At 31.5% G+C, this 16,329-nt stretch overlaps 2 protein-coding genes across 5 annotated transcripts; one reads left to right on the top strand and one right to left on the bottom strand.

Moving 5' to 3' along the window:
- The first annotated feature begins 3,501 nt into the window (after positions 1-3,501).
- LOC115724511 (uncharacterized) lies at positions 3,502-6,223 on the top strand. Of its 4 annotated transcripts, none has more exons than XM_030653808.2 (4): positions 3,502-3,657; positions 4,403-4,640; positions 4,843-4,945; positions 5,719-6,223. In XM_030653808.2, exons 2-3 carry the CDS (start codon positions 4,416-4,418, stop codon positions 4,897-4,899), a joined length of 282 nt encoding a protein of 93 aa, XP_030509668.1. In that variant the 5' UTR covers positions 3,502-3,657; positions 4,403-4,415; the 3' UTR covers positions 4,900-4,945; positions 5,719-6,223. The 4 variants fall into 4 exon arrangements, with proteins under 4 accessions (XP_030509668.1, XP_030509666.1, XP_060973147.1 ...); XM_030653806.2 differs by having other exon boundaries at positions 5,676-6,223; XM_061117164.1 differs by having other exon boundaries at positions 3,566-3,723.
- A 6,159-nt stretch (positions 6,224-12,382) lies between these two features.
- Positions 12,383-13,112, bottom strand: LOC115695140 (uncharacterized). Its single transcript, XM_030622230.1, has 2 exons — positions 13,059-13,112; positions 12,383-12,970 (listed from the first exon to the last, which is right to left on the bottom strand). The coding sequence occupies exons 1-2, from the start codon at positions 13,110-13,112 to the stop codon at positions 12,383-12,385; spliced, it is 642 nt and encodes a 213-aa protein (XP_030478090.1).
- Positions 13,113-16,329: the final 3,217 nt, after the last annotated feature.

Raw genomic sequence — 16,329 nt, 5'->3', positions numbered from 1 at the left:
AATTTAGGTTATAAATTCTTGATCTGCTTATTGGAAGCTCGTTTATATAGACCCATGGTCCCCCCACTAGTTGAGACAATATTACTTGTAAGACTCATTTAATTGGTTTTGATTAATCAATTAAAATTCTCAAATTAGAGTATGTCTATTTGTGAATTTTTCACTAAGTAAGGGCGAAATTGTAAAGAAAGAGTTTTTAGGGCATATTTGTTAATTAAGATACTTTGTATGGTTCAATTAATAAATATGATAAATGACAATATTATTTAATAATTATTTATAGTTATTAAATAGTTAGAATTGGCATTTAAATGGTTGAATTTGAAAATTGACGTTTTTGAGAAAATGAGATGCAGAAATGATAAAACAGAAAAATTGCAAAAAGTGAGGCCCAAATCCATATAGCCTTGGCCGACCACTTTAATAGGGTTTATCATCTGATATTTTCACTATTTTAATGCCAAATAATTCAAACCTAACCCTATGTGGTATGCTGTAAATAGATAGTGAAGGCTTCAGGAAATTGACACTTAACACTTTCACATCTTGTTTCCTTCAGAGAAAAACCTGAGCCTTCTCTCTAAACCTAGCTGCCACCTTCATTCTCTTCTTCTTCCTTGAATAATTTCGAACCTCTTAGTGATAGAGTAGTGCCCACACACAGCAAGTGATACCTCAATCATAGTGAGGAAGATCGTGAAGAAAGACATTCAACAAGAAGGAGATTCAACACTAAAGAAAGGAGAGAAAGAGATCCAGTTTCAGATCTTGATAATACTCTGCGACAGAAAGGATACAAGGCTTAGAGATCTGAACGAAAGGAGACATTTTATTCCGCTGCACCCAATGTAACGTTTCTCATACTTTATATGTGTTTAATTTTATAATCGTTTTAGAAGTTCATATTTAGGGTGTTAATCAACATACTTGTGAGTAGATCTAAGATCTTGGTAAAATAATATCCAATAGAATTTGCACCCACATATCAAGAGTATTCAGAACCACCATTCTAGGATTTTCACCTGGTTTTAATCTTTGGATAAGCATTTGTTTTCGATCATAAGTCCACGGGCTACCCTCAATTACTCTTTGAATGTCTATCTCATGGTAAAACTGAAAAAATCTGTTTTGATCAAGGATTTTTATTGTAATTCCTTTGCCTGGCGTCCAGAGATCAGCCATAATATTCTGAAAGATTTGGAAATCTGAAACTTTCCCAGATAGCAGGCGGCCAACAAGACACCACTTATCATCGAAACTAGTTTCTTCCTCCCCTACACATTCATCATCAAACAATACCTCGTGATCCTCTTCTTCCTCCAGACAGATATCAGCCCATTGCTTAGTAAGTTGTTCCTCATTACTTGAGGATGCCATTAGATCAAGAGAATAATAAACAGAAAGAACCAATAAAGAGAACAAAATAGGACCAAGATTACACACTCTCAAACGTGAGAGACAAAACACTCTCTACCATGAGAGACTACCTAAATATAATTAATCCACTTAAAGTGTTGCAATTAATAATAAATTTGTTTATATTGTTTATTTTTTATTAAAAATTATTTTTCAAATTTTGATATTTAGAATTAGTTAAATTTTAAATATTATTTTAAATTAAATTTGAATATTTTGATAGTTTAACCAGGCGAGCATTTTCATTAATTCCGAAGATAAATTTAGGACGAATAGTTATTTTTTTAATTACTATTACAAAGTATAATAGTAATTTTAGTTTTTATTGAAATCACTATTATGTTTTCAAATTTCATTGATTATCACTACATTGAATATTATTAATTTTAAAATTATGATATTAAAAAAAATAAAAACTAAAATAAAATTAACATACGTGATATATATATATATATATATATATAACTACATGCTTTTCAAAAAAAAAAAAACCACTTGTGAGTAGTCAAGACAATGAGAAAGGCACAAAGAAAATTAACTTTCTGCTTACTATCCCAAGTCCATAATAACCTTAACCAATCTGTTGAGTAGTGATACTATGTGGCCAAACTCAACAAACCCATGTGAAGAATGTCAATATTGGGAAGATATACCCATGAGGGCATAATAATATTCTAACTAATTTTTTTTTTTTTTTATGAATATCCTAAATAATGTTTGGTATTTTTTTTTTTTTTTAAAAAAATAAATCTATCGTATATAATAGTTTTTATTTTTAAAAATTAAATCATCCTATAATTACAAAAAATATATGTAAGATTTTTTTAAAAAAATATCAAGCAATTTTTTTTTTTTTGCATATCAAATGTGTTTTTAAAGATTTTTTTTTTTATTTAATATATATTAGAAGTTAATATATTCATTGACAATCCTATTCCTATATAGTTTTTATTTCTTTTCAAAAATTTTAGTAGTATTGTTTATTTGTTTGATTTACAACAAACTTATTAGATAGATATATATTTACAACTAAGATAAGATGATAATACTACTAAGATATAGTGGTGACAATAATTTTTAAATCATATGATAAGTTTTTTTTATAGATTTATCAATTATTTTTTCTATAGATCTTTATTTTATGTGAGAATTTTTTAATTGTTAATATTTTCTTAACTATAATTATTTTGAATGCAGTGGTGACTAAAAGTGACATACAGTGATGACATCAATTTTAAAATCATCTCACAAGTTTTTTTTCTTAAATTAATTATCAATTGTATTTTTTTATCAAATGCGATACGGTGATAATCTGTTTTCTAATTTTTTTTTCTTTCATTATGATGTTTTTTTTAAAATCAAATTCATTTTCACTATGATGTTTGTAGATATCTTTTTGACTAAATAATTATTAAATATTAAATAAATTAATAAAAAATATCTAAATCATGTACTATTTAAATTTAAATTTGATTAGATTTAATTCTATATTTATTTTTCTTATTATTAATTAATAATTAATGGACTTTATTTAGTATATTTGGTTAGTTAATTTATTATTTTATTTTATATAAAGAGCAAGCTTATTGTAAAGTGACTACTGACGGCTACAGATAAAATATAGCGATTATAGTCAGGGCCGATCCTATGCTAATTTAGGCCTTAGGCAAATAAAAATTGGGGGTAGTAAAAAATAAGGTTGTTGGGATTTAAATTTTGAACCTCTTAGTTGTTAAACTAATCAAATTACCACTATGCTACAACACATATATAGTATTAAGAGTATTATTATTTATTTTATTACTAACTATATTTTAATTTTTTTTTAAATGGGGCCTGAGCAGCTGCCTCCTTTTTCAGTTATTATATATATTTTTAATTTCAATGTATATTTTGAAAACTAATAATATATGTATAACAAATAAGTTAATAAAAAAATTGGTAGTTATTATATTTAAAATAATTAAAAAAAGAATTAACACTTTACAATATCAAAATTATTTAGAAAAAATTAGTAGAATAGTTACTAAAAATTTAAAAATTTAATATAATTATATGATTTATTAATTTTTATTAAATAAATTACAACCACACATGAGCGGTTTGTTTGATAGTTTGATAAATAATCGCACAAATTTAAATGCACGCAAGCGCGGATTGTATCCTACTTATTATCGAGTTAATAATAAAAGTTTGACATCCCAAGAGAAACCCTGTAATGACCGGACGAACTCAAAGCAGGTTTTCTTTCTCTCTCTCTCGAATTGCTTGATTCTGTTCAATTGTTTCATATCGAGAAAGCAGCTTGTAAGTTAATCCGAACTTTTCTTTTCTTCCCACTTTTATTTAATCCTTTATAACCGCCGATTTGCCGTATTAACACCTGATACCATAAGCAGTGTTAATTCATCTCTTATTTTTATTAAGAAAGACTCAATTTTGAAAATAATCACGGGGTTTATCGAAGTATTGTATTTAGAAGGTATCACATATATTTTATATGGGCTAAAATAGGATTGCCCTTGTCCCACTTTATTTTGAAATTCATACATTTTCTTGCTAATATCATAGATTTTATCAAGAAATATTAATACCCACTTCGTTGATTCTGCCTTGTTGTTTGAAATTCGGTTAGCTTTTTGTTGTGATATCATCAGGAACCGTCTCATGCTTGTTTTGAGATGTAAAGTGTTAGAATGATAGATAAAAGATTCTGATGGTCATAGGCGTATCTTCACTAGCTCAAAACCTTTGAATACATACTAATGTACAAATTAATATTATTCTCGTTTTTTTTTAAAAAAAAATAAAATCATGCCATGTTATTTTGGTTGTTGCCTATTGCTTATTTGTTTCAGTAGTTTTTTTTTTTTTGGTGTAGCTTGTGCAGTATTATCTCTTAATTTATTTGAAGTTATCTAAGGTCCCTAATTCAAAGAAAAAAGACTGATTTTGTGATAAATTGTTTTTTAATATATGTGAGTAGGTTCACTTGAAATATGGATGCTCTGAGTAGTTTTCAAGGCAGCAATTCGCTTGAGGTTAAAATGGAAGATAGAGCTATTGCTCAACCTGAATGTGGACGCCCACCAATTGTGTCTGAGGCAAAGAGGGCTGCTGTGCAGGAAGAGCTGAAGAGAGTTAATAAACTTCCGGCAACAAGCACTTATGCTTCTCATCGACTGCGGGTTCTCAATAAAATTCTGCAGCTTTTGTCTGTCCAGGTACACAGAACTAAGTGTTCCCTTATTGTACTCTTTTTTATTTTCATCTGTAATGCTGCTTGATTATAGATGTCTTTGTGATCTGTAATTTAAAGTGTTGATACTTGCCATTGCATACGAAAGAAAAGGGTAGCTTTAAAAACAAGTGAATACTTGTTGGTTGGTATCATTGTACTCATATGATTGTTTCCTTATGTGCCAGAGATCTTCATCAGAAGAAATGGAGTTGGAGTTGCTCTTTGCTGGGCTGTCTCTGTGATTCAACTTTCAACCTTCTAGCTTGCTGTGGTCAACTCTAAATTGAGGTTAGAGGAAGATGTTAAGAATCATTTGCTTCCTTGATGCACAAAGACATTCGATTCATTTCTTCTTAGCAATTCATAAGTTGTAGTATTAGAAACCCTATGAGAAGATATATATCTATGTATATATATATATATATATATATATATATATAGTCTTTATTGCTTTTATTGTTGTGTTATAGATTTGTATGGCATTCTGAATATTATTTTGAAAATAGATTAAGCAAAAGAAATATCAATACAAAAAGGATGAGCAGTATGTCTCTGAATTAGTCAAACAAGTCAAATCTAGTTGAACTTGAAGGAGTTTTTTTTCTTTCTTTCTTTCTTTCTTTCCAGAATATGTAGATTTACTTTTATGCTCAGGTTAACCCCTAATCCGGTGTGGTTTCTTTTTTCTCCGACTCCTAATCCCATGTTTGGTCGTCTTTTTCTTTGTTACTGGACATGGTGCGTCTGATGGTTTAGGTTTTATGTTCCTTTTTGTTGTTAGCATACATATTTCTTTCAAGCCTTTTCTGAGTTTCATTACTTTAATGCACTAGTTTTCTCATTCTCTATCCTGATCCCCTTAGATCCAAATCATTTTAAGACTTGTTCCTTGTATGAATATCATTGCTTAGTGAAATCCTACTGTCTACCTGTATACTTAATTTATTAGTCCTATAGCATCAAGATGTAAACTCCGGTTATGATATCTTTTTACAACTGTCGGATTATTGCACTGCAGTATATTCAATACTGAATTGGGGATTTCTGCTTGTTGAGCGCAGATGGGAGAAGAAGTAGACCCTACTCTACTCTTGATGCCAACATGTAATTATTTTCCTTGCTTTGGGGTTTGAGGAGAAGAGGAAGGGGGTTCAGCTTGTGATATATGAATGTGTTTTTATCGATATGGTATGCTTTTATGCTGTGGGAAAGAGTGTATTTACTCATATGGTGTAAGAGATCTTAGATTCACAAGTTACTTACCTTTCTTAGGACTTAGTTAAGTGGTCAGATTGTCGTTGATTGTATATATGACTAACTTTTATTTCATGTTTTTCTTTTTCCTCGTTGATAATCAGCTTTAGCTTATTATTATCAGTACTAGCTGATATAGTTAGTACTGACTATTAACACCTCTTAGCACGGTTATTTTGTTGTATATTTTTTTTAACCTGATTTTTGGTGTGATCTAAAAATCAACTTATCCATTACAATGTTTGGTTTGTTGTAATGGGAATTGTAGTGGAATCAACTTATCTATTACAATGTTTGTTTTGCTTTTAAAAATGATGTAATAGGATTACATTATAATCATAATTACATTATATAAGGGAATTCCTATTACATTAGAAAGGTGTGTAATGAGGATTACATTACAAAAGACTAAATAAAGTAAAGCTAAAATGACTCTAATACATTTTTTTATATAAATATAAAAATTATAAGAATAATTTTGTCAATTTATCATTCATTCTAATATTCATTTCAATAACAAACCAAACATGTTAATCAATTCCCATTACGATTCTTATTCTATTACATTACTATTACCATTACCATTACTATTACATTCCATCAAACCAAACATCACTTAAGATTATCTCGATGAAAAACACACAGCTAAGAGAATGTCCTAAAACCACATGATAGCTTTAGAATAGCTAGTATTTACATACAAATTGTGTATGTAAATACTAGCTATTATTCAATGGAACGATAGCTTTAGAATTAAATTGAGTATTATTCAATAGAATAGCTAGTATTTACATACGAATTTAGAGACTTAAAAAAAAAGAAACTAGTAAAGAAATAGGAAATTAAGGGCCAGTTTGGCACAACTGTGCTGTGGAAAAAAATAGTTGTAGCTGTGCTGTGAGAAAAAACAGTTGTAGCTGTGCTGTGAAAAAAAAACTGCTAAGTGTTTGGTAAATATATTTTTAAAATAGTTGTGAGTTAGAAAAGTTGTATATAAGTGTTTGGTAAGCTAAAATGATTAAATAGTTGTTAAATATACAATTACTAAAATAGGTATAATATTTGTTATCTAATTTATTTAAATTAATTCATACATATTAATATATTTATAATTATTTTTTATTTTATTACAAATTACCATAATTATTTTTTTATAATATTTAATTTTTTGAATACATATAATAAAATAATTAGTAACTTTTACTAATAATAATAATAATAAAATTTACATAAATATTGTCTATTAAATATTTTTAGATTATTATAAATTTTTATCCTAACAAATAATTTAAAGTTAATCAATTTAATATGATAGAAGACAATATAACTTAAATAAAATAAAAAGAAAAATACATGAATATATTTTAATTATGTCCTATTAAACTTGTAGCAATCGAATCTCTGATATTGTCCATTTCATTTAAATTTGAAGCTCTAGTTGTCTCATCTTCATCTTCAATATTAGTTTGATCACTTGCACAATACTTTGGATTGTCTCTAATTTTCTCAAAATGTCAATCGCGTTTTTCATGCCTTTGAATGTAATTATGCAAGGTCATTGATGCAATTACTTTTTTTACTTGCTTCTGGTGGATAACTAGGCATATCTCTCAATATTTTTTATCTTTTCTTCCATACTCCAAAAGTTCTTTCAATAACACTTCGAAGAGAAGAATGTGCCTAGTTGAATATCTCCTTATAACCAGTAGGTTTGCTACCTCGTTGAAATTGTGGAAGATGGTATCTTTGGCCTTTATGTGGTCCTAAAAAACCTATAATTTGTGGGTATCCTGCATCCACTAAATAATATTTTCCTGTCAAATAAAATATAAAACATAATAAAAAAATTATAAAGACTTTAATAATTTATAAATGTGTTTAGATGGCAACCTTGGGGTGGTTTTGGAAATTTTGAAGTTGAATTACGTAAAACTGAATAGAAAATACTTGTATCATGAGCAGAACCTTCCCACCTAGCATATGCATATATAAATTGCATATCAAAATTATATATTGCCATAACATTCTGAGTTGGTACCCCTTTTCTACCAACAAATGGTATTTGATCTTCAGGTGTAATTACGGCATTCACATGTACACCGTCTATTGCACCAATAAAGTTCTAGAAAAAGAATACCATATTATAAAATTATACTCTAGCTTGAGAAAAAATTAACAAAAAAATATATAATTTTAAAGTATGACTTACCTTAAAATGAGACATATATCTAGAATCTTTCAATATTTCTTCAGGAACATCTTTAAATTTTGGGTCTGGTGGTTTTAATACATCTGTACTCATATGACACATTTCATCTAAAATCTTGTTGAAATATCGACTAACTGTCTCGCCTGAGTGCTGGAATCGCTCTTGTGTTAATCAGTTTCTAGCGCTGTGACCTAATGTAAATAAAAACATACCTAATATTTCAAGAGTACACATCCTCTTTGAACCCTCAAATCCATAATTAGCTTCCAATTCATTGCATAATTTAATAAAAAACATATTTCTCCATCTTAAATATTCTATAACATCTACTTTCATTTTCTTGTAATATTTCCATCAACCACATATGACCAGTTTGAGAAGAATTCATACAAGTAGTATTTTCAATGTATGTTGTATAATAATGTTGAACAAGGTATGTAGCTACATACACCGATTGTAACTCAGTCTCGTCATCGGTCTCTGCCATTATGTTTAATTTAAAATAAACCTGTAAATATTAGAAAAATATATGAAATAGATATTAAATAGCCATAAAGTCTTCGTAGCAAATACAAGTAAAAAATAATAAAGCATATTTATTTTAAATAGTGATAACACCAAGTCTTGAGAGCGAATACAATTAAAGAAATAACATAACAAACATATATTAAAGCCATAACACAAAGTTTAGAAAATAAATACTACTATTCTGAGAGATTTAACACTACTACGAAAACGACAATTCCCGACCGTCTTAAAAACGATTTTTTTCGAGGACCGTCACTAAAAAAATTGTGCCACAATTTAAAACCATCAGGAAAATGAGTATTCTCGATGGTTTGGAGCCGTAGAAACAAAAATAGCCGACGGTTTTGGTTAAAAAAGAAAAATTAAATAAAATTAAAAATACCCCCTATACCTGACGGTTTTACCGTCGAGTATACCCTTTTTTTTCTCAATATATTTAGTTTTCCCCCTCAATTTTCATTTCATAACCTAGCACATTTCATCTTTCTCTCTTTGCCACCCCCTCTCTCTCGCAGCCCCCTCTCTCTAGCACGCCGTCGACGACGGCACCACCCCTCTGTCGGTCTCCGGTCTTCGGCCTCCTCCGTCCTCCCTCTCTCTCTTGCACGAGCACCACCACCACAAAAGGACCGCGCCTCCGTCATCCCTCTCTCTCTCTCTTGCTCGAGCACTACCGCCTCAAAGGCACGACGCCTCCGTCGTCCCTCTCTCTCTCTTGCTTGAGCACCACCGCACCACCCAAAACAGCAACTTCAGAGCACCACCGCACCACCCAAAACAGCAACTTCAGAGCACCACCGCCGGTTTTCAATTGGGTAATTTAATATTTATTTATTTATAATCTATGTATAGATAGTTATATATTTATTTATTTATATATAAATTTATTTTTTTTCAAGCTGAATGTATATATTTATTTGCAAAAATATTTAGGAAAGAAAATTAAAATTTTAATTTATAGTTATAATGTGTGAAAATTTGATGTATTTTAAAAATGTAATGTGTTATAAAATTAAGTGTTGTTGTTAAAGATTTAATGTGTATGTAAAAAAGATTTGGAGAAAATTTTTTTGAATAGAAATGTTTTTGATATGTGTAAAAAGCTTATTCATTCAATTAGTTTAGTTATAATTATAAATTATTATTAGGTAAAACAAAAATTTAGTTAAAAATTTAACTATTCTTTATGCGTTAAGTTTAAGTTTAATTAGTTTTATTTAATCATTTAATTAATTATTAATTGATAATTTTGTGTATGTATTTATTTGCAGGTTTTGGGTTCTTTGTGTTGAATGAAAATTGCGAAATTGTAGCTTTCTTTATTGGAGATAGGTATAATCTTTAAAACTTTATAATTCTTTGTTTAGTAGAGTTTGAATATGTTAGATATTCATCCTTAGTGAAGTAGGTTCTGCGATTAATTGTACTGCGGTCGGATGGGTGGAATATATATGCATGGTAGAAGAGTTTGAATATCTTAAATATTCATCCGTAGTGAAGTAGGTTCTGCGAATACATGTACTACAGTCGGATGTGTGGATAATTTTATATTGTTAATTTTATTATTGTATTGTTTTATGTGTTTATTACTTATTTTTTTCATGTTTTTAATTTTTGGGAATGTCCTATTACAGTCGTTATGCTGCCGAAATTTTACTAGAATTAGGATAAATTTCACTAAAATGCATAAAATTCAATAAAATATGTATGTGTGTGGTAATTAACTTAACTGATTATTTACTACACATTTAAACAAATAACTGATTTTTTTTTTTTTTTGAATTTTCGAAATGGATAGAATTTTGATGAGTGCGAATAGATTATCAGCAGAGTATAGTGAAGGTGTTGATTTCTTGGACTTTTGTTAGTTTAATGCCAAAAATTCCAAATTGGTTCTTTGTCCTTGTCTTAAATGTGGTAACATGGAGCGTATGGACATTGCTAAGATAAAGGAGCATTTATTTAGGAACGGAATAGACAAGAGTTATAAGGTTTGGGTTTACCACAGGGAAAAGAATAGAGTTCTGGGCGAGGGAACGTCTAAGTCTAACAAGGTTAAGGGTGTTAATTTGGACTATGAGGATGATCACATTCCAAAAATGATTGGAGATGCACAATATGAATTAAATGCCGATCCTTTAAAATTTCAAAGTTTTGTTGAGGATGCCGAGAAGCCTATTTACCCTAACTGTAATAGGTTTACTAAGTTGTCAACACTTATTAGATTATACAATATAAAAGCCAAACACGGGTGGAGTGATTAGAGTTTTACGGATTTACTAGCTTTTCTAGTAGAGTTATTACCGGAAGGTAATGTGGTGCCTTCGTCTTTCTATGAGGCGAAGAAGACACTTTCATCGTTAGGCATGCAATATGAAAAAATGCATGCATGTCCTAACGATTGCATCCTATACCGTAAGATGTTTTGTGGATGTAATATCGTGTCCCACTTGTGGTGAGTCTATGTGGCAAAAGAAAAAGAATTCTGACGAGGTAAAGGTTGGTGTCCCTGCAAAAGTATTATGGTACCTACCCCCAATACCTCGTTTGGTTCGGTTCTTTCAAAATGCCAATCATGCAAAAAATTTAATTTGGCATGCCAGCAATAGAAAGGTAGATGGTAAGATGAGACATCTAGCTGACTCACCCGCTTGGAAATCAATTGATGCTAGGTGGCCTGAATTTGGCAATGAACCTAGGAATATCCGTCTTGGTCTTTCTGGGGACGGAATCAATCCACATGCCAGCCTTAGCAGTAAGTATAGTTGCTGGCCAGTTTTGCTTGTGATGTATAACTTGCCGCCTTGGTTGGTAATGAAGAGGAAGTTCACTATGCTTACACTGTTGATATCAGGCCCTTAACAGCCTGGTAAGGATATTGATGTGTACTTAGCCCCTCTAGTTGATGATTTGAGTCGATTTTGGCATGAGGGTGTTATCGCTTACGATGCCTTTAGGAAAGAAGAGTTCAATCTTAAAGCCATATTACTGTGGACCATTAATGATTTTCCAACTTTCGGAAATCTTTCTGGATACAATGTGAAAGGGTACAAAGCATGTCCTATTTGTGAGGAGAGAACATGTTCTATGTATTTAAAACACTCGAAGAAGATGTGTTATATGGGACACCGAAGGTTTTTGCCAAAAAAACATGTGTTTCGCACTTGGAAAAAAGCATTTGACGGTAAGCAAGAATTTGGATTGCCACCGCCACCTTTGCTAGGGGAACAAGTGTTAGAAAAGTTGAATAAAGTTCAATTCCACCTTCAAAAGCGAAAAGAGAATCCAAAGATAAGAAAAGGCCATCGTGGGAAAAGTGACGTTGTTGCAAATGAACCTCAAGGGCCATGGAAGAAGAAGTCAATATTTTTTGAGCTCGAGTATTGGAAGCATTTGTTGATACGTCATAATCTGGATGTGATGCACATCGAGAAAAATGTGTCAGACAGCTTGCTTAATACCTTGTTCAATATTCCTGGGCGTAGCAAAGATGGAATCAAATCCCTCTTAGATTTGAAAGAGTTAGGGTTTCGTTCCAATTTACACCCACAAGTTGTTGGTCGACGAACGTTCTTACCAGCAGCTTGTCATGCTCTAACTAAAGCAGAAAAATAATCTTTGTGCGGTTCTATCTCCCAGGTGAAAGTACCTGAAGGGTACTCCTCAAATGTCTCTGATTGGGTAGATATGAAAAAATTAATTTTGAGTGGTCTGAAATCTCACGAGCATTATAATTATTCCAGAGTATATTCATTCTTGAGCCAAGTAAGCATCAACTCAGGTTCTTCCAAAATGAAGCAAACATCTCTCTCTTCTCTTTCATGATAAACAAGAGAGTTGCAAATAAATACAAGCTTCTCCCTTTTTTCGATTTCAAGCAAATAATTTAATATTTTCATAACTTCGGCAATACTATTTTCCTTTCTAGCTATTTCAATATTTCTACTTCTTGTCTCCACGACATCAGCAAGGCGACCAATTTGTTCAAATATCATTACAGGCTCGGTCTTCTTCATTTTCCCTTTTTCATTTTTCGCCTTTTCATTTTGTTTCTCAAGTGTCTCAGTTGATCTCTTGCTAATTTTCTCTTTAGAAAATCTATCAATATTAAGCGTCTCTAGATCATAATCACTACTCTCAAGTTGTTCATGTAAGGTTTCAGTATCATTAAAAGGTTTTTCAGACTCAGACAGAATTATTCCAGATGAAGGTGTCCAAGCATGCTCTCCTATAACAACAGTGTTCATTAAAATCTTATCTAATTTTTCCTTTACTTCTGGTTCAATTCCCAGAATGCAAAACTTTGCAGCATCAGGATGATTCTACAAAAGGAATTTTGTTAATTAAATGTACCATTCATAAAAAAAGTCTTTTAGTTTTATATAAATATTTAACAAGATTATAAAGTACCTGTAATTTACTATTCCACCAATCTTTAGTTGCATCAATTGTATTCTTTTGCATACTCCATCCTAAACCAGTTTCTTTTCCCTTGAGTTGCTTCCAAAGCTTCCATTCATTTTTCAATCCATCCCACTTATTTTTTCAGCTAGACTCTAGTGTAATCTCTTTCAGTTGCTTTTTCATATTTGTAATCAAGTTTTGATATCCAATTTTATCTAAATAAGTAGTAGGATGATGCTCATCATCAACCTCTTTTATATAGAATTCCAAGAAAAAATTCACACTCTCAGAATTCCATATTGCTTTACCTCGTGGTACTGCTACATCACTTTAGTACAAATATTTTTTTCTTTCTCTGTCTAATTAAATTAAAATAATAAGTTTTATAAAAAAAAATAAAAAAAATATAATAATGAGACATAAAGCTAAAGAGTGATCCAACACGAAAAACACATAATGACTATGTTGAAAGCATCATCACCATCCTATTCTACTTGGGTATCTAAAAATTTTATCATAAATAAGGAACAATTCACTCTTAACTATGTTGTTGCATTACCTTCCTGAAAAAAAACCATACTATGTTCGAGAAATGGAGTAGTGATAGAGGCCATCTTAGCCCTTAACTGGACGAGATCTTCTTAGCAGATTTCATTAAGATGCAACAACCATAATGCATTGATGACTAATTACTAATGACTCGAGCAACCACAGGAAAGAGGAGACAAAAGAGGTAAATTAGGGTTTAACAAAATTAAATTGAAACAAATGTCTTAATCCTAAAAAGTTGATGACTACACTGTAGATAAGGGTATTGCATATTAGAAGAAAAATAATTCAAAAAGCACATTCCCATAAAATCTTTTCGCCTTATAAGTGAAGAACCACTGTTAGGGGTACCCAAATATGTTAGAAAGGCAACACAAGTTTTGTAAAAGAGAGGAGAGAATAGCAAAAACAAAACAAAAAAGGAACCAGACCCTTGCAACTGAAAACATCATGTGCTCGTGAATTCACAAGACCAGTACTAGTAAGTAGTATATAGACTTCTAATACTTTCTAATAGTTTCTGGGTCTCCATAGGTGCTTATTCCAAATATGCAGTAATGCCCTCTCTTTCTTGAAAAGTAACTATTATAGTAAGACCTATATATATGGTAGTGAAGTATATAGAAAATTGGTCAATTGAAGAAATGAAACTGAGTTTTTTATGGAATATACTACATATTGATATTTTTTGAAGTAATAATTACACACTCATGAAATAAAGTTATCATCACATTAAAGCTTTAAGTTTTCAGTTTCGTGGTATACTAGAGTAAAGTTTTAATTTTTATTCTAGTTTATTCTTCTTTGAAAAAGAAAAAATGGCCTTATTTGATGAGGTTCAAGACCTACAAAACCCTCCAATGGTTCTTTATGCCTTGGTTAATGAGGAAGAAGGTTTTGAAGATGAGTTTGAGGAGGAAAATCGAGCTGGTAAGTAGCTAATTACATACAAAAACAATTGGCTAAAACTTTGGGATTTGAATGTACTAGTCTTACTAGGAGAGACAAGTACTTGATGTTAGTTGGGAATGAAGGAATAGTTGGTGATAATAATAATAAGAAGAAATCAGCAGGTTTCTCCTATTTCTAGTTCAAATTATTAAAAAATATAGGCTAATAAAGATTTTTGCCCCCTGAATTTTGACATGTACCAAATCATGCTCCCTAAACTTTTAAGGTCGTTAAAAATACCCCCAGAATTATTGAGATTGGTAGATTTAAGGATTTGCCATGTTTTTTTTTGGTTTGGGTACCAGAACCGGGTTGGCCAACCACTCCGGGTAGTATACATCACGGATAAAAATGTTGGACAATAATTTGTCTACCTCCTTTTCCAGGGTGTCAACTTTCACTGGGTCTAGCAGAAGTCTTTTTTGTTGCACTGGGGGTATATCTGGGTTAACATTTAGGACATAAGTAATCGGACTTATCTCGGTCATGTCCCCATGGCACCATGCAAACACGTCCATCGATGCTTTGGTGTATATGATTTTACTCCGCTAATCTGGTTCCAGGTTCTTACCTAGGCGGATAACTTTAGATGGGTCGAGGTTACATACCCTTACTTCCTCAATGTCTTCCATGGGTTCTAACGCTGCTTTAGATCTAATACGAGGGTCCAATTCGTCTTATTTTGCTGCCAACGTTAGTCTCGATCCCTATATTATTAGGACCGACAAATGTACTACAATGTTATAACACTGTCTTGCTTCTTCTGGTTATCCCTAACTGTTCCCACTCCTGCCTCTCAGGTAGGAAACTTAAGGCACATGTGTTGAATGGATGTAATTGCTCTAAAATCAACTAAGGATGGCCTACCAAGAATGGCGTTGTAGGCAGTGGGACAGTCCACTACTACAAAGGTGCAATATTTGAACATGCTTTGGGGGGTGTCACGACACAAGGTAAATGGGAGCCTAACCTTATCCATAGGGATAAGGGTTGTCCCATTGAATCCTGTGAGTTGTGAACCGCTAGGGGAGAGATCTCTGTCAGTGAGCCCAATGTTTGTGAAAGCGTCTTTGAATAGTAGGTTCATAGAGCTTCCATTGTCCACTAATATTCTCTTATTTGCAATTGGAGTCTCGATGACCAAGGGGTCATGATGCGGAAAGCCCACTAGCCTTGCATCTTCTTTAGTGAAGGTAATGGGTTGATCCATGAGCCTGGGCCTTTGAGTCAGAAGTGGAGTAACTTCCCATATTTCCTTATCATGTTTTAGGGCCCCATCATAACGCTTCAGTTCATTCATAGTGGTTCCTCCAATATGAGGACCTCCAAAGATCATAGCGACTCTTCCATTATTTTGGGGTTGTAGTCCGGGTGCCTGTGTTGGGTTTTATGCCCTAAATAAAACTCTTTATAATCTAATTAGTTATCAATATAAGAAATTTGAAGTGATTTATGTTTGCATGAATTTTACATGCTAATGGTTTAATATGTTTATTACATTTATACACAAAATCAGTTAAATCCAGATCATATGTTTATTCACAATTACTATATCGTCAACACAGTGGAATGTGATTGTGATCATATGAATCAAAAGACTAAGTCCCTGTTTCATCAGTGTTTTGGATTTACACTAATGTGATAATCAGCAATGATGTGTACTTACACTTGAAGTAAGTGTTATGTTCTTTCCAGGACATTAGTAAAGTATACTAGTTTCGAATGTATGGAGTATACATTGGACTGGATCGATATTGCAACTTAGTTAAGATATTAC

Source organism: Cannabis sativa, chromosome 6 (genome assembly GCF_029168945.1).
Source record: "Cannabis sativa cultivar Pink pepper isolate KNU-18-1 chromosome 6, ASM2916894v1, whole genome shotgun sequence".
Lineage (NCBI taxonomy): Eukaryota > Viridiplantae > Streptophyta > Magnoliopsida > Rosales > Cannabaceae > Cannabis > Cannabis sativa.
The sequence above is the reverse complement of the archived record's forward strand: the minus strand, read 5'-3'. Positions and strand labels throughout refer to the sequence as shown.